We start from the raw sequence: 18,448 nt of genomic DNA on the forward strand, positions 1-18,448 counted from the left end.
TATAAAAGATTATCCATATGAATATGCACAATACTGATTTTAACTGCTTGGGTGGTGCATCCTTTGAAGAGAGCTGGCAAATGCTGCTGAAGGAGGGAGACCTTAACCCAGTTATTTTTGAATGGTATGTGAATGCTGCAGGCAGGGATGCCGTTATTAAATAGCATTTGCTGTAAAAAACCAAAAAGATATACCCCGTGCTCAGGAGAGTCCCCTGTGCTGGCCAATGGGAAATTACTGTACATCATGTCACCAGCCCCTCAGATTTATATTGTTAAGATGACATACTATTGGCTGCTAGTTAGGCTCTATGGGAGGGATTCTGGCATCGTTTGTAGCTTCCCCTTCAGGTCCTTATTTGGTAGCTGTTGATAAAGCAAGTCTTTCCAGCATCTGAGCATCTTGACGTACATTATTCATTAAGTCCTGGTGTTCAGGAAATATGCATATCCCTAGCTCTTCAGATACTTCTTCAGCTTGTACAATATGTCTCTTCAGTGTTGCCTCTGAATGCCTGGAGTTTTACAAATGGCATTTATACAATCAGAAGACCATGCGTTTGGATTTCATTTCAGTATGCCTCCTGTGCACACAGTTGCTGAGAACCTGAAAATCAGCAAAAATAATTGGGAGATAGAAGAAAGAATCTTTCTTCTTGGAAGTCTTTTGCGTTATCAGATAGTAAAGAACTGATTAGCAGACTGGTAGTACAGAAAAAAAAAATCAAAAATGCCTGAGGCAAACTATTTACTCTCAGTTTCTTGGGGCTACATAAAGGTAGGATTTTGTTTTACCTTTTCAGAACCTTGATTTGCAGTGCATGATTGCATGATCACTGGGTAGCATGAGTATTTGTGGGTGATATTCATATTATTCATAGTCACAGAAAGTAAAAAAAAAATCAGAAAAGCAAGCCTTTGTTCAGCAATGAGAATGAACTGCACAGTATACAGTCTTTTCTTAGAAACTGTGCTGGGACTTACAAAATAATGTTGCTTCAGTGGATAATCAGACCAAGTCTAAAGCCAAAGAAATCTGGAAGACTTTTGTTTTCTTTTAGGAAAAGATTACTACACAACTCAATTTCTAAACATTAAAAGATTACAAAAAAAAACCAACCAAAAACCCCAAACACCAAAACCCAACAAACTCAGAACTGAGATAGCACACAATAGGAGAGGGCATAAGTAAAGACGCTGAGGATAACGGGTGAATGCATGACTCATACTGGTTTTAATAGCTGAAGAAATGTGAAATTATCAACAGTATGTTCCAGCAGCATTTTTTGGTAGCCTCTGTGTGTGTGTGACAACTTTATTGATGAAAACACTAGAAATTGTCATCTTGTAATATTGATCTACATTATTATGTAGAGCAGCTTTGAACTAGCTTGAAGCTGCAATACTGCTAGAAAATGAAATTATATAAGCTTTTATCTCTTTTATGGAAAAGTTTTGCACTAAGGAATTAAGTCATTATGCCTATCAATGTACAGAACTGAAATGCACTTAATACAAAACCATGTTTGGGCTTTGTTTTAGCCCTACTTGTGCATTTGTGCTTAAAAAAAATAAATGTTGCCTTTATAATTGTTATCAAGTGTGTGAAAAAGGAAAAAGAATCATCATCCTATGCTTGACATACAATAATTGTTCCTAATAATCCTGTTTTAAAGAAAATTCTGATTTCTCCTGAACCAAATATTGCAAGTATTAAATTAAATGACAAAAGTAATACAGGCATTATACTTACACATGACTGAATCTCTTATGTTTGCCTGTATTAATTAATACCTATTTTTATAATAGATTGTTTTTTTAAATAAAAATGTAAAACCCTCATTAGGTCATTATGTCCGATTAGGTCATTGTAACCATTCCCTGCTAATGCAGAATTGTTACAGTATATTCTCAAGGATTTTTATCAGTCATCTGTGAAGAAATTGGATCCCATTATGCTAGCTAGGTGGATTCCTTTCTCATTTACCAAAAAATAAGATGAAGTTACTTTCCATTCAGCTGAAACTGCAGTAATTACTGTAATTTACATGGAAGTGTTCCCTGTATTTCCAGGCAGCTGCTGTCACGTCTCTACTTGCTAAATAAGAAAAATCCAATTACCAATCTTCAAAAAATGTTCACTCTTACTGTTCTAGCCTTTAAAAATGGATAGATTTTTTTGCTAATTGAAGGTCAGCAGACAGCATGGTATCTGTAATTGATTACACATGAAAAAAAGCCCAAACCACAACAGTCCTCTGTATAGGCAGTGTCCTATGCTGTCTATAGCAAATGATTTTAGTTAAGCTAAACAGTACTTGAACACAAGTGTAGTACAGTGCTCTTTAAGTTCACAGTATGCACATTATAGGAAAGACGTGAAGAGAGGCAAAGATCTGCTTTTTATGATGTTCAAATCAGTATTTGTGAAATTCTAAGGAAGCATGAAGTCTCAGAGATTATTATATATGTTTGCATCCCTTACTATACGTATTTTTCTGTATGTGCCAGGCTGTGCTTTATTTTCTTCTGTTAATTACATTTCAGAAAATGATTGTCATGTAGAGTATTTAACCCTGGCTTTTACTGAGCATCTTTCCTTGAAACAATGAGCACCACTATCACAATGCCAGGCTTAGTTATGTTCCTCACTGAAGCTTATGTATAAAACCTAGTGCATGCCCTTGATATTAATTGAACAGATGGGGTTTCAACCCAAATGTTTAGTTAAAAAGAATACAGTTTTTGTATTAAGAATGCTGCTACAATCAAAGATAGTTTTGCATTGATAAGCAATATAAACAAAAGCCTTACATTAATTTCTAAGGCTGGCCTGTTTTATGTTCCTTGTTGGGTTTTTGGTTTTTTCTTTTTGTAAATACAAGACTTTTCAAATCAAGTAAAATAATATCATTTATTCTTTTTTTTTGTGTGTTACAGACATCTTTTTAAAATAGCACTGATAGATATTCAGAAACAAAGTACAGTCATGTAAGATGAGTGTTCCCTGTATTGAATGAATGTTCTATGGATGTGTTGTGTTCACATAAGCTTTTAGAAATGTTACTTAGAAAGAGGCAGCCAGAAGGATTGAAACTGGGATCTGTGGCCGTGTGGGTGTGGGAGCTAGTGCCATGAAAGGTTCCAGGTGCTCTTGAGCATTTTGGTTCCAGCCTCCATTGGGCTTGGAGCTTGATTAACACTCAAACTGAAGGACAAGCAGGATAGGGCCTTTTGGTCAATGGACTACCTTCTAGCCCTAGCTTCACTTTCCATGCTGGTGCCAAAGTCCGTAGCGGAGGCAGCCTCTTTACAGTCCTTGAGGTGCAGCAGATCTCCTGTTGAGGGACAGAAGGCCTGGGTGGAAGAGGCCCTACCAGGACAAGGCACCTACACCATGAGTGGTTATGCATGCTGCCTCTCTCAATGCAATTAACTGCAGGCTCGTATTTACTTAACCTCTGGGTCACTGAGTGTGTCACTGAGTCAAGAACTTTATGCAAAAAATGTGAAGTGTTCTAAAATCTTATCAATAAACCCCATATCTCTTTTAAGCATGCAGCCCAGACTTTTTCATGGCCATGCATTGACTCTAGTTGGATCTTCACTACGTCTTTGGAGTTGGAAGTTTCTTTCTCTTATATATGCAAAGTCTTCACAAAATTGCATCAGTGCTCTGGCTGCCATCTAGGAACATGGTTACTGCAGAAGTTTAAATTCTTTATGTACCTTTGCTGACATCAGGAAAGTATCCTATATTTTCTGCACCCCCCCATGTATATTTATCGTAGGCTGACAGCAGTATTATATGTGCAAAGTGATGCACACAGTGTGCTTCAGCCCAGAAGGACCTGAACTACCAGGCTCAGTCCCTCACTTGTAACATGTCTTTTGGAGGTGATCACTATGAGGAAACTGTTCCTGTCTCAAAGTATGCGTTTTTATTCTCATGGATTACAGCTCTTACCAGACTTTCTGGGTTTCTAAAGGGAGGTAAAAGTGTACATGTAGTTTTATCACTCTGAGAGATTTTTAATGTTACTTTGAATATTGTGCCTGTGTTTGTGGTGTGGGTTCCCCCTCTGCTCCCCCACCCTCCATGCTGAGAGTAAAACCATTAAAATCAATAGAAACAAATGAAATGAAAAAATCTGTTTAAGGAAATATTTTTAGTATTTTTTTCAGACAATACTGCTATGTTGCTATGACATCCATATTCAGCAGTGAAGAACTGTGTAATTGGCTTAACGGATACTTTATAGCCTGTCCATTTCCAGGAGGAATTTCCTAGACTATAATCAAGGGCTGTGTTATTCCAAAGGGGTATATGTGTCATTTTTCCAATCTAACAATGCCTAGTCTTAACATGGGGATATCTTCCTTTCTGAGGGAGAGCACAATATATGCATAGATCATCCAAAAACCTCTGCTTCCTCCCCATGCTGAGCTGACAGTATCAAAACTAGTGTATGGTATAAATGTTTATTAGTAACCACAGTTTTGATGTTAAGACTGATTTTCTTCAACTGTCAGGTATATGGCATTCAGATATTTTTTTATTATTATTTTTATTTTACTTAAAATACTATCTTTAGCATTTACTATTAGTGACAGGGTAGTTTCACATCTTGTTTGGCTGAGGACAAATAATGAGAGTATGGATAGTCCAGCCAATTTTCAGGCACTTAAGAGATGTCTGCTGGGTAACTGAAACAGTGTTAACTCGCAGATAGAACAAACTCCTCTGATTTGCAGTAAGATCTTGTGGGAGCCACATGAGAGTTAGGCAGGCTTTCATTATAAAGTATTTGTGCAGAGATGTATAAATATGTGGAAAGATGACACTCTTTGAAGTAGCAACTGTTATGGGTGCACTTGGGACCCAAATGGAATCTTTGAGAAATTGGTAAAATCAGGAAGAAGCAGGGGCTTTGGGTTTGGTTTGGTTTTGTATTGTGGGGTTTTTTTTCCTTAAGAAAAAAGATTTTTTTATTTTCCCCAAAGGACAAGTTATTAAACATCAGAGGATTAAGTAACATACAGATAAACCGAAAGAGGGTATAATCAACAAAATATCTGAGCATCTTGACCACTGTTCATCTCTTGGTTTTTTTTTTATGTTCTCAAAGAACACTATTGTTCAGCTTCAGAAACTGCTGTCTGCATAAGATCTTCGACCTAATCTGCTTCAATGTGGATGGCAGTCATAAGGCTTTGTTATATAATTGGAAGAACAAACCAGTTCTTTAAACCCCTGCTTAGTCCAGATGTCTTCAAACTGAGTATCAATTAAAGTTTTGTTGCTGTGATGTCAGCAACATGTGAAAGAGTATGAGGACAGGGAAGGCCTTCTCGCTCTCCCCAGCTACCTGAGCAGGACACTCTGTTGAGGTGTTTGTTGGTGTCTTTCCCAAGTAACAAGTGATAGGACAAGAGAAAATGGCCTCGTTGCACCAGGGGTATAGGGAAGAATTTCTTCCCTGGGCAGCCTGTTCCAATGCTTGAAAACCCTTTTGGTGAAGTGGTTGAGCCACTGTCCCTGAAAGGTACTTAAAAGATGTGTACATGGGGATGTGGTTTGGTGGTGGACTTGGCAGTCCTGGCTCAACAGTTGGACTTGATGATCTTAAAGGTCTTTTCCAACCTGAGTGGTTCTATGATTCTGTAAAATCATGCTGCTACGGTTCTGAGAGCCAAAGGCTTCTCCCATTGAATTTGCTGTTAGCAGGAGGGCCTTGCCCAAGCTGCGGGGCTTTTTTTACTGTACACCCGTGTTCAGCAGCAACACAGACTGTTCTGCACGTTTCATGCTGATGGCTGAGCTTTTGTGTTCTGGTGACTTACGAGGTGATGAGAGGTGGGAAGACAAGGCTTAACATCAGACTAGTGGGGAACATGGCATTAGAAAGGACTGCTATGCACCTTCCATTTGTTGTGGACATCCATACAATAAATATTTAGTAAGAAATTCTTAAAGAACAGATCCTTTAAGTTCCACAAGGTGTTTCTCAATGTGCAGTAACAAACCTTCTCCCTACCTACTCACTGCAATTAAATTTGTGATTTGGAGGGGGAAAGAAAGAGAAAGTCCTTCCTATTTGTTGTGTTAGGTGGCTGCAGAAAAAGCATAGTGCAAACAAACACCAATTAGTTCTCCTTTCAAAGCTGGAAAACTCTTCAGCAGATTTCCTGAAGAGTATGTACCAGTGGTGGCTAGGTGGCCTTTTTCCAAAGTGTGAAGCATGACCCAGTAGTGTTGCTCCACACCAAAAGCAGCATCGCAAAGTTGGGCATCGTCTGAAAGGGTTTGCTAGGAGAAGACAGACAGATGAGAACCTGTTTAGTTGAGAGCCGGTGAACTAGCTGATTTAAATTAAGGAGAGAGCATATTTGGGCGCTAGTGGATATACCAATGACATGCCTGGAAATTAATGCGATGTTTGTCAACTTCTGACATTTTATTAAGATTCCCATACACAATCTTTTATTTAAAGGTGCAGTTTCTGGATACCATCTGGAGACAAGCCATTCCATGACAGCTTCAATTTTTGGCTTAAATATTTCAGTTTCTTACCTTCATGTGTGCAGAAGAAAAAGCATGCAAGATCGACTTCAGTGTGTGTTGAAAGTTTAAAGATAGGCTTTTAAAAATACTCTTAGGATTTTTGGACCAGTCACTTTACTGCTTGGCAAGCTTGACTTGCTTTTGCAACATTTGACGTTGGTGGCAAACATCAGACCTCACTATAGATATTGATACTGGTTTCAGGCAGAATATATAGCCCTGTAGTTCATAGTATGCGTAGCTGTATTTGCAGTATGGTTCCAACTTTCAGAAATGTGTTGAGCACTTACTAGCGAACAGCTTATCTGAGATCAAAGCTAAGCCTTTGCTTGGGACTAAAGTAGGATTCAGTCTTCGTAGCTCAGGAACTTTGTGAGCTCATAGCACACACATCAAGATGGCAGGAAAATGCTGTAGCTAATGGTAATTTTTATTTGATACACTGTGAGCAATACGATAATTGGTGACATACAGAGACATTGTGAAGAAAATAACACCTTTCACTGTGCAAGGCATCTTTGAAGAAAGGGCTTTGATTCCAGTGAGATGGAAAGGAGGTGGTTAATGTTCAGTGTAGTGCTGTATCTTGTACAGAAGAATAAATGACCAATTTTCAACACAGAGGAATGTTTACAGGGGTATATACTAAAGATAGCCATTGCTTGATGTAATAAATAGTCGTAACTGGATGAACAGTGTGAAAGATGATTCTGAAAATGGCACAAATCACTTGGCTTTGTTAAAAGATGACTGAGAAATCTAACAAGAAAGTGAAAGGATAGCACAGTGGGAGGCAACATTTAGTAGTGATAGATGCTAATTTACATTGGCAAGAGTTATTTGAATTGTTAATAAACCTTACTGTTTTCTATTTGCTGATAATACCAAGGCAGAGCTATAGTCAATGAAAGTGCAGGTAAGATAGCTAGAGCTGTATTATGTAATTAACCCATCAAACACAATGCCCCAAGATACCATTTAACCTTGGAGTCTGGAAGGAATCAAGAAAGGCTCTATGTTGAGTACCTAATTAATTACACATTCTGCGAAATGTGAATATCTGCTTCTATCCTATAGAGTGCCTAGAGTGAAATGCCAACTTGGAGGGAAAAGGAAGGTGTTACCAGAGATGGGTATTTTCTACTCTGACATTTCATACATATACTGGCAGTTGCTGACTGTTGTGGAATGGTCAAGTCGTTGGGCTCATCCAGTATAATAATTTTAAGACAGAGAAGACAAAACCTACCTCTCTTCATATTGGTGTGTAGGGAATCAGTAGGACATTTTGATTGTTTTGAGCAGTACTGTCAAATATCTTTGAGCAGATCAATGATGAGAGATAAGATGAACTTGAAATATTACAAAATTAATTGCAAAAAATGAACAAATAGATTAACTTACAAATATACTGAAAAAATCCTAGTAGAGAAGGAGTCCTATGTAAATAATTTTTCTTTCCAAATTAAAATTAAAAACAATGGAAAGACAATAACATTAGTTAATTCTGTGTATACATATGTCTTATAGTTTTCAGTTATTAATAGGACCCTGTGCCTTAGTAATTGAATCACTATGGAGTGTTTTAGGAGGTTAAGAATTACGTTGTCTAACACGTGAGTAAGTTAGTAGGGTAGAGCAATGTTAACTTGTGATTTTTGCTTTCATAGTTATCTTAGTTTATTACATATGCTTAATGTCATGTCCTTTCCCCACTTATAAATTGTCTATGTTTTCTCATCCTAAGTAAAATACATCTTGATTGCTAACTTTACACTTGTTTGTTTGTTTGTTTTCCAGTTTAAAAGAATGCTCAACCGGGAGCTAACCCACCTATCTGAAATGAGCAGGTCGGGCAATCAGGTCTCAGAATACATATCGAACACGTTCTTAGGTAAAACTGTGATAAGAGTTAATTTTTTTTTCTTTTGTTTTTTCTTAAAAACAAGTATCTTTCCATGTGAATTTCTGTTTTCAGAGACTATACATTTAATATCTCATTTTTCAGTGTTTGAGCACAGAGATCGTGTTAATTTCCTTACAGCTGTTATTTTGTGTGCTTGGTTTCCCTGTGTGTGTAATTACAGATAAATACTCAAATACATATTTTCATGTAAAGTTACAACTGCAGTACTGCTACTGCATTAAGACATTAATATATAATGAATTAATTACTGTATATTAAAAAGAATTCTTCCACCCTGTTTCCCTTACAAAAGTTCACTAAGAGGTTTTGGTGTGCTGGACATACAAGTAACCTCATAAAATCCTGTAGCACACAGTTCTGATGCTTCGGTGTTCTGTGTGCACATAAGCAGGTGGACGAGTATGACTAAGTCAGTATCTGAACAGGCTGCTGCCAGGAGAGTTTGTGCAGCTCAAGAGCTTGGCATGGGGGGATGTGAGCATTAAAAAAAGCCAAACACAATATTACAAAGAGTATGGTTCCTCCCCTATTGCTTTGTAGAAGAAAATATTATTATTTTTTTTTGCTAAAAATGGTTGAAATTAGTAAAACTTGGTTCCATACTGTTGATTTTGAACATGAAGATAAAGATAATATACCAATCTCAAGCATTTTTTGAGCAAAACACCATTGGTTCATAGAGATGTGTCTGTAAGCACAGGCACAGCTGGATACATCCAAATTAGGATAAGTATTTGAAAGAGTGCCCATCGTACATGCTAAGATACATCTTGTTTTATTTGTTTGAGGTACTATAGCTGGTGCTTAATAAACATTTTATCCTCCTTGTCACCGTATCCTGAACGGATCACTGAATGTGTCTGTCCAGTTTACCCCCAATGGCAGCTGTGTGCCTGAGCGCTGTGGCACAGTAGGGTTTCAGACAATAAGGAAGGGACGAGCCTTTGTCATGGAGAAGCAATATTGCACAGCTTTAGGAGCCCTGAAAGTCACAGTGTGCAGTTGCCTGAGAAGGTGACCCACTTAGGCTGAAAAGAGTGAGATACCAGTTTCTGAATGCTCTTACTTGAAAACTTAAGGCTCATTTTGACAGGGTAAGGAAATGCATGTCAGCCTTTCACGTGAGACCTCAGCCTGAGCAGAAAGAGAGCTGGAAAGGCAGTCACTTCTAAGTTACTAAGCCGTGGGTAGTGGTTTGTGGCTGCGTGAAAGACTAGGATACTTAAAATTTTAAGTACAGGAAGAGTAAATTGGGAATACAACTCATCTGCAGAATTATTGCTTAAACAGAGTATTTTCATCATACACAGTCTTAAGTATATGGGTTCTGAGCAACAAAGTGAACAGGGAAAACTTTCCATGTAAAACTTTAGTGAGTCTAGTTAGTTAATTTTTTTGATGCATAATCTATCTCCTGAACATCTACGGATTTTCTGACATTTGAAAATCAGGAACACGTCATGAGAAGACAGATTTTGCTGTTCTTATTTTTTGGGAAAAAATAAAATTGACTATTTTTCCAAGAAGAGAAAAGATTTTTCCCAAGAAGGAATATGACATGTATTGAAGTTAGCCATAATGACAACAGATTTGTGTAAGAATTAAGGCTCATGCATTGAACATAATAATACTCAAGGTTTTTATTTTGCAGTGCCATTAACCTGTTTTCCTTTGAATGGAAAATGTAAGAGAATCTGCCAATGAGCACAGCACAACCAGGGTCAGAACGGCGAGCTGTTTGTTGTAGATGTTAGAGGGGTGCAGGATCCTTTGCCCTGTGTGCTCATAGTTGCCAAAGCAGAGGCAGTCCCATAGAATTCCTCTGGAGATCCGAAGTTGTTCAGACAGACACGTACTTTCACTTGAGTTAGTCTGACAGCTTGGCTTATGAACCTCCCTTTGATGGGTCTAAACTTTGTGCATATGCCCGAAACTATAAACATCAAAGCACGAACAAGAGTCGCTGCTCCTCATCTGTTGTTGGTTTGCAACAGACAAGAGCTGCAGCGCTTTGCCTCCCCCCTTTCTTGACGGAAAGTACAGGGAGAGTGGTGAAGTATGGTGGGGGCAATCGGGGAACTTGGTGCCGCAGGCTAAAGCTTGGTGAACACTTTGACACTTTCATGGTCTCTTCTTTGCTGTGATTTCTTTGGAATTTGAGGTGTCCAGTAAATGCAACTGCTTAAGGGTAATTAAAAAAAAAAAAAAAAAAGGGATAGAGAAAGAAAATGTAGAAGCAAACGCAGTAAAAGTCTAGTAATTAGAAATGGACTTGCAACCCTTGTCTGGTTTTAGTGTCTATTGAAAATTACTACTGCAGGAAGGAAAAAATAGACATAGGTTTTGAAAGGGCCAAATTTTCTTTCCTTTATTTAAATTTCTTTTGTTCTAAGTTTTTTTTTTAAATCATAGTTTTTGCTAGGCCTCTGTCTTAAAAATGCCTGTTCTGGGTTTTCCTGTTTTTTCTGGAATATTCCTGGAGGACTAGAAAAGGTGCAGGTATATTTCAGCAAAGAGAAAATTTGGAGTGAGTCATTAAAACTCTGTTTTGAAATACAGTATGAATAAAAAGAACTAAAATTAAGGCAAATTCCTAGCAGTTTTGGCATCAGATCCTTTGTTGCACTAACCTGGTTTTCTTTGGGGACCACAGATGCCTGCAGTGCTCCACACCCCCATACTGTTTCTGCAGCACTCAGCTGGCCATTGCCTAAATAGACTATACTCGCCACTTAATCCTTGTCTAAAGTTTTGCTAGCATGTAATTGATGAGGTACGTGAAATGATGCCACTGATACTTCTATGGAGGCAAAAGCCCACAGCAAAATGTTGGATTAGCAAAACAGTCCTTTTGTTGGTATTTGGTTAGGAGGTGCAGACATGCTGGTATGAACTGCCTCTACATCTGAAGCAGTTGTAGATGTGGCTGGCAAAAGGTTTTCTGTCTTTTACAGCCTTAACACAAACAGAACCAGTCCATAAGTATTAGGCCCTTCAAGTCCTGAAAACCTTTTGTAAAGGTTTACGTAAGACACCGTTTTGATTGGGTTTGAAATACAATTTCGGAGAGTGTTTTTCCTAGAAAAGAAGAAATTTTAAGTTTTCTTGCAAAATGGAAATTTACATTTCTGTTTAGCTGTAATAATAACATTTTTATAATGAAAGGATTGACCCTATCTACAGTACTAGGGGTGCAGGAGAAGTGGAAATCAATCAGTCACAAGTCACTTTAAACAAAGTTGGTTCAGAAATAATGAGGCAATTCCTGAAATAGAGGTCTGCTTCTACTGAGGTATAGGTCTATGTTTATTTCTCATGTTTTCACTGTTCTTTATATGAAGTATCTGTTGCAAAATCTCTAAACACAAAAATAATAAAGTGTTGTTAAGGATTACGATATCTATAAGATACAACTCAACAGTGAATGTTATAATATTTGTAATTCCTTTAAAAAATATTTTCTTCATTCTTTTGAAGACAAACAACATGAAGTTGAAATCCCTTCTCCAACGCAAAAGGAGAAAGAGAAAAAGAAGAGGCCAATGTCGCAGATCAGTGGAGTCAAAAAACTGATGCATAGCTCCAGCCTCACTAATTCCAGTATTCCCAGATTTGGAGTTAAAACAGACCAAGAGGATGTTCTTGCCAAGGTGGAGAATATATAAATCCTTGAATTTAAACCATTGAATTAAGATAGAGGGTGGACTTGTCAGTTTTATTCCATCCTCTGCTTATAACCATTGATTTCAAGCTGTAGCACCAAAAGGTGATCTCACTTGAAATAATACAAACTTGGTGAAGTGGTAAAATAACAAGTACAATCAGAATCAGGACATAAGGGTTAACATCTGGAGATGGAATGTAAATTAGTATTTGTGTATGCACTAATAAATCTGCTTATTCATAAATAATATCTGAAGAATGAAAAGTAAACATATCATATGGTGTCACAGGAATGAAATTTATAGCAGCCCTGTTTTTTGAAAATGCACAACTGGTGTATAGCATTAGAGCTATGCTTCCAGGTCCTGTCTTTACTGTATCTTTTTACGTACATTACTTGTGGTTTTGTTTTGAATCATTTCCTATGATTTTTGCAACAGCTGCTAACTAGTTCGCAGTAACCTAAAACTGGCATAAAGTTTTTATTAATTTAATTTTAGCGTTTCGCATTTTGAAATATGCCTATCCTTATGTTTTTAGGAATCTCCCCCTTTATTTTAAGTGTTTCTGAGAACCAGGGAAAGAGCAGCAGAAGTGCAGCATCCCTGGAGGTATCCTCCTTGCTGAACTCTGCTGTGACTGGGCAGTGAGATAGCAAAGCCTGTTGGTTCAGCTCGTTCAAGATACTGTAGCATTTTTCCCTGGGGGGCAATCCACTTAAGAGGCACTCTTTCCTGCCGAGTGAATTATAATCTGAAGAGTAAGTAGCTGCAAATTCCAGTATTGCAAGATTAGTAGCAGCAGCTTTCCCCCTCCCGGAGGTTTAGCATATAAATTTCACAGTGGCAAGGTTTGAATCTTCGTGAGTCTGCTGTTTGTAGCTTTTCAATCAAAAATCACTGGAATTTGTATGTTAGGTTCCAACATGTTTGTTACTTGATTCTGCTCTAGGAACTGGAAGATGTGAACAAATGGGGGCTTCAGGTTTTCAGAGTAGCAGAGTTGTCTGGAAACAGACCATTGACTGTCATCATGTACACCATTTTTCAGGCAAGTAGCAGCAGCCGTGATGCTTTTTGCTTATCTTACAGATTTTTCTAGTGCTTTGTAATCTTAATTGTTTTTTTCCTTTCCTAGGAACGGGACTTGTTGAAAATATTTAAGATTCCAGTAGATACTTTAATAACTTACTTGATGACCCTAGAAGACCATTACCATGCAGATGTGGCATATCACAATAACATACATGCTGCAGATGTTGTTCAGTCAACCCATGTCCTGCTATCAACCCCAGCATTAGAGGTAAACTACCACTGAGGTGGGAAAGAGGCATGAGAACAAGGGGCATACTAAGACTCTTCTAAACTAAATATTAAAGGTCTTAGTTTTCTGTAGTATCTTTGAAAGAAATCTTAACATTTCTTTCATGAATTCTGCTCTTCTAAAGGTATTTTGTGAGGATCAAAGCTTATATACCTGTAAATACTGTGCAGAAAATGTCACATCTTTTTCTTTAAAATCATGCAGATTTGTGTTGTCATAACCTTTTCCATTGTAACACAATGCATAACTCGTTTCCACCATCCCATTATTAATACTGCATCTTGATCACTCATTATTTCCCCTGTGGGATTCTCACTAATCACAATTAGTGGAATTGCTAAGGAAAGATAGTGATAAAATGGGATTACCTCAGCAGGGCCTTTTGTTTTTTTGGGTTTTTACCTTGAGCATATTTATTATGGTCCTGAAGGGCTATTTTTGTGTTTGTTTCTCAGACAGAGTGGAACGTGTACCAAATTTTCACTGGACTGTATCTCTTTTCTATTTTTTTTAAAAAATTATAAATACTTAAAAACTGGAAAAAAAAACCATCTCATATATTCTTTTCTGAGGAATTATTGTCTCAAAAGTGTTTAAATCTCTGAAGTAGAAGGCAGCTGAAGAAAGACGTAGTTTACTTTCCCTTTCTTAAGCACAATTCAGGTCTTAGTATAGCAAACATTGACCTATCCCAGTAAATTGTTAGAAAAAGGCAGATAAAGCAAGCAGTTGAAATCTTAGTAGTTCAAAAGGATTTGCCCTAACTTTCAAGAAGGCCTGCATTTTGACTCTTATAATGACCAATCTTTCATGTTACTGAATGCTTCTGCTTTACCTTCCTCTTAAAGAGAGGGTTATAAGTGGACCTTAAGACTGTTCACAGGTCTCCATCCCCAAAGACTCAGGAATTATCTTGGGAAAGCTTTTTTCTATCTCAAGAAGAAAGATCAGATTATGTTATTAAATCACCACTGGCTTCACCAAACAGCTGAACTGGTCGTCAGTAGCATTTGGGTGGGGTTTTTTTTCCAGATCAGCTGTTTTTCATGGCCTTGTTCTTGGCAGAGCTTTAGCCCGTAAAACAGTGATGTCTGCCCAGTGCCACTGCTGACTGATCATTACGAAAACAATTACTGGGTGCTTGTGACAGCAGGTGACTGGGTTCAGTGACATGCCAGCTCCGTTGCAGTCCTCTCTTCCTATCTTCCTAATAATGTCATACAGAGAAAAATCAGTAAATGTTAAGTAAGATGCCTTGTGATCTTTCACCATTGACTTTAACATAATTACAGAAGATGTTTGTCTTTCAAGTATAAGACAATATGTAGGAGTCAGGCTGAAATTTTTAATTTCAATTTGTACTATAAATTAGAAACCTGTACTTAATGGTCTAATCTGTACTTAGTGATGTAATAAATGTGGATTTATTTACAGAGAAGCTGAAAAAACTTCAGTTATGGAATCTAGTGGTGTTGTTGGTATGAAGTATGGATCTTTGACTTTGGCCAAGCTTGAAATATTTGTGAAATTTTACATAATTGACAATTTTACAAAAGGTTGTGATAGCCTATGTGTAAAATTTCTTGAGATCTGTGATACATTTCAAATGTATTTTGCTTGTTCAGACCTAGATTCAAGTAGAGTCCTTTTTATTGAAAGCACTTTTTCATTGATTAGTGATTGTCATTTCTGTTTCATGATTTTCTAGGCAGTGTTCACAGATTTGGAGATTCTTGCAGCAATTTTTGCCAGTGCAATACATGATGTAGATCATCCTGGGGTTTCAAACCAGTTTCTTATCAACACAAGTAAGTTTATTCAGTGGTTTTCTCAAAAATTTGCTGCAAGATCTGCTCATAGCACCTGAAGAATACATAGTTCATTCCTTGTTCTATTCTCTCTGTGATTTTTCTTAGTAAATAGAGAGGTGTTTGTATTTTAAACTGGGTATTATTTTGCATTTCTTGTAACTTTAGAAGTAATTTATGTAGTACTGTCTAGCAAGAAGTACTAAGACATTAACTGTAAACCTGGCACTGTTTCAACACTTTCATCCAATAGGATGTTGTCTCTCCTGGAAATGAGTGGGTACACATTAAATAAATAACATTGCAGGAGAGAAATAAAGGAAGATTAAATAAAAATCAAGAAAAGGAAGACAACAGGTGATGGGTTTATATTGGAAGCATATGATACGACCAAGAATAGCCATACATTTTTAAGAAATTCAGGAAACAAGTTTCTTTCTGGCAAACAAACTGGCAGGCCCCCGCCTCTGTCTCTCCCTAGCTGCTGTTCTTGGTTTCTGACCTCTGCATACTCATGCTACGCAGACTAAGTTTCTCAGCCTGTCCCTGCAGCATATGGCAATTTATTGTTGTTGTTGTTGAGTCTCTTGCTGGCACTCCAGGTGTGGAGGAAAAAAGTCGTAATGAAATGTGACCCTAATGTCGTCTCCCAGTTTGAAACCCACTGTACTTGTTCTGTGTTCCTCAAGGCTGTTCTCTGCAGCATTTCATGAACCTCTTCTACAAGAAGAAAAATAGTGTTAGCTTCTTTGAACCTGATCATGACACATTTGCTGAATGATTTGTTGCCTCAGTGTGACCTGCTTTGATTTCAGTGGTGTATGCTACTCTTACGAGGAGCACGTTGTAGGTCAGTGCAAGTTCCATCATGCAGTGTTACTTCTGTTGCTGTATGACAACTTCTCCTTTTACGATAAACTGACCCAGAAGTACAAAAGTTGAAGTACTTCTAATAATCCAAACACTTCAGAAGAAAAAGCTACAGAAACGGAAACATTTGTGTATTTTTGCATTTGAGCGATCTGGTTGCATACTTACAGATACTGTCATTCCTGTACTGGGGTGAATCTATTGCACTGGTGCTAAAATAACATGACCCCAAATCAGTGATACAGTTTGAAGAAGGGAGCTCTTCTGAGTCATTGGTGCTGTATGTTCAAATAAGACCTCCACTCCAGTTTAGCCTGCATCTAATTTTATTTGTCTTAATGGCCTGAAGGCCACCCTATAGTGAAACTAAATTTGATGACTCATCTCCATGGAGGAGGATTAGGATTGACTCCAGATTTCTGGTGTATTATTGGTAAACTATACAATTCAGCAGCATGGTATAGGAAGAGAGTGAATCAAGCTTTGTGCACAAACTGGATAATACCTAAACTCGTAGAGTGGGCATATGTAAGTAAAGCTTTTATTTGTTTGTTTAGTCAGAACTGAGTACCAGAATACACAGATGTCTCTGAGGTGGTATGGGGAAACCATCAAGTTGTTGAGATTTAAGCAGGATGGCTGACTAGTTGAAGGGATCAGTAGCGATGCATAAAGCTTTCACTCTTAGGCAGACAGTTGAAATTCAGCTCAGTTAGGAGTGATTCTGATGCTGTTTGTTGAGTGGTTTGGAAGAAACATCTTGTTTTTCTCAGTTCAGCTTTTGATAGAGAAGGCTTCTGTCTTAATCAAGTAATATCACTAACTGGAACTGCTGTTGGCAAGCTGAAAGAGGCAAAGTGATTTTATCTCTTTTGAGTTACTCTGTGTACAAGGAAGAAACTATAGGGACAGAGACAAGAGACAAAGACCATCTAATTTAGGGCTGCTACATTTTCGTAACCTCTAGAAGATCTTTTGTTTCCACCTTGTCTGGTTTTCCGGTGAACCTTACAATGTATTAGCATTTCACTAAAAAGTAGAACAATACATTTTAAACCAGCATAATAGACTTACAGTTACTGTAAGTATGTAGTTATTTGACGTATTCCAGCTTATTCTTTATAACTATTTGCATGGGATATTTCTGAATATTATTTCCCTATTTAAGGATTTAAAGTCTATTACACAGTGGTCTAAAAATCTGATCCCTTTTTAATGCTATTAAAGAACAAACGAATATGGATTGTGTTAGCATCAGAGGAGATGCTTATTTGATCAGTGTAACTCTGTCCTTACAGACAAATACTCTTGAAGCTTGTAATGTGTTACAGAGATTACTAAGTGGGAACTTAATTCCATTCCACCTCCGTTACAAAGTTGAGCACATTCTAGCTCTGTCTGTAGCTCCGGCCCTTCCAAAGTATTTTGGCAATGTTGAGTGTTTTGCAGTTGAGGCTCACCAGAAGGCTGTTTGAGAGGGAAATAAACTAGTGCCTGTCTTTGTAAGAAAAATAACAGTTAGGCAAGTTTTGTAAATGGTCAGTGAAAGATGAAAGAGAGATCAGTTGACGAACTTGCTTTCTTTTTCCTTTTTGCTGTTACAATTTTGCTGCAATCAGGATACGGAGAGGTAGAGGAAGGGTTTTCCGATTCAAAAGATTGATGCATTCAAAACAGGAGAGGAAGACAGCAGGAGAATGAATAATGAGACTAACGAAGTCTGAAAAGCAGAGGTTTTATAGGCACCCCATTGAGTCAGCGGAATTTTAAAACAAAGCAGCTATAAAAGAAGAGTAGACAAAGAATATAATAGACTGACGTACTGTTAGATTTAGGATAGAACAGCTGTAATAAATAGAAGTTAATATCACACATGACAAGTGCGGTTGCATAAAAAGTATTTGGTTTTTTATGACAGACTCATTTGCAAGCTGTGCCTTAAAACATACACAAACTGACTGTGCCATATCCCCCATAAAAGCTAAAGCTGTGCAGAAAGTTGTCATAACTGCTTTATTTGTCGGAGCTGGCTGTTCAGTAGGTCTGAGCAGAGAGATGCAGGCCTTGCCTGTGTGCCTTAGCATAGGCATTGCTGGGAAGGTGCATGTTGTTCTCACAGCCATCTGCAGTGAGAGTTCAGAATGCTTCTGTCGGAGAGGCAGCACTACAGCGTCAGGCACTGACCACGCTCAAGCGCGAGGCAGGAGGCAAGGCCACTGCTTGTATTTTCAAGCCACATGATGACCTTCCAAGAAAAAGACCAGAAGTGTAACTGTTCCCATCCTACCAGCCT

The 18,448-nt window shown here is 37.8% G+C and overlaps 1 protein-coding gene across 5 annotated transcripts in view; it reads left to right on the plus strand.

Annotated features, from left to right (window-relative positions):
- Positions 1-18,448, plus strand: part of PDE4D (phosphodiesterase 4D) — a 621,455-nt gene that overhangs the window by 595,671 nt on the left and 7,336 nt on the right. For 4 of the 5 annotated variants that reach the window (XM_055790457.1, XM_055790458.1, XM_055790460.1 and 1 more), the window contains 5 exons: positions 8,365-8,458; positions 11,969-12,141; positions 13,106-13,204; positions 13,292-13,456; positions 15,186-15,285. In XM_055790457.1, coding sequence (XP_055646432.1) covers positions 8,365-8,458; positions 11,969-12,141; positions 13,106-13,204; positions 13,292-13,456; positions 15,186-15,285 — 631 coding nt within the window. Of the gene's footprint in view, positions 1-98; positions 778-8,364; positions 8,459-11,968; positions 12,142-13,105; positions 13,205-13,291; positions 13,457-15,185; positions 15,286-18,448 lie in introns of those variants that run through there. The other variant, XM_013302871.3, reaches the window with a different exon arrangement.

The sequence above is a fragment of the Falco peregrinus genome, chromosome Z, assembly GCF_023634155.1.
Source record: "Falco peregrinus isolate bFalPer1 chromosome Z, bFalPer1.pri, whole genome shotgun sequence".
Classification (NCBI taxonomy): Eukaryota; Metazoa; Chordata; class Aves; order Falconiformes; family Falconidae; genus Falco; species Falco peregrinus.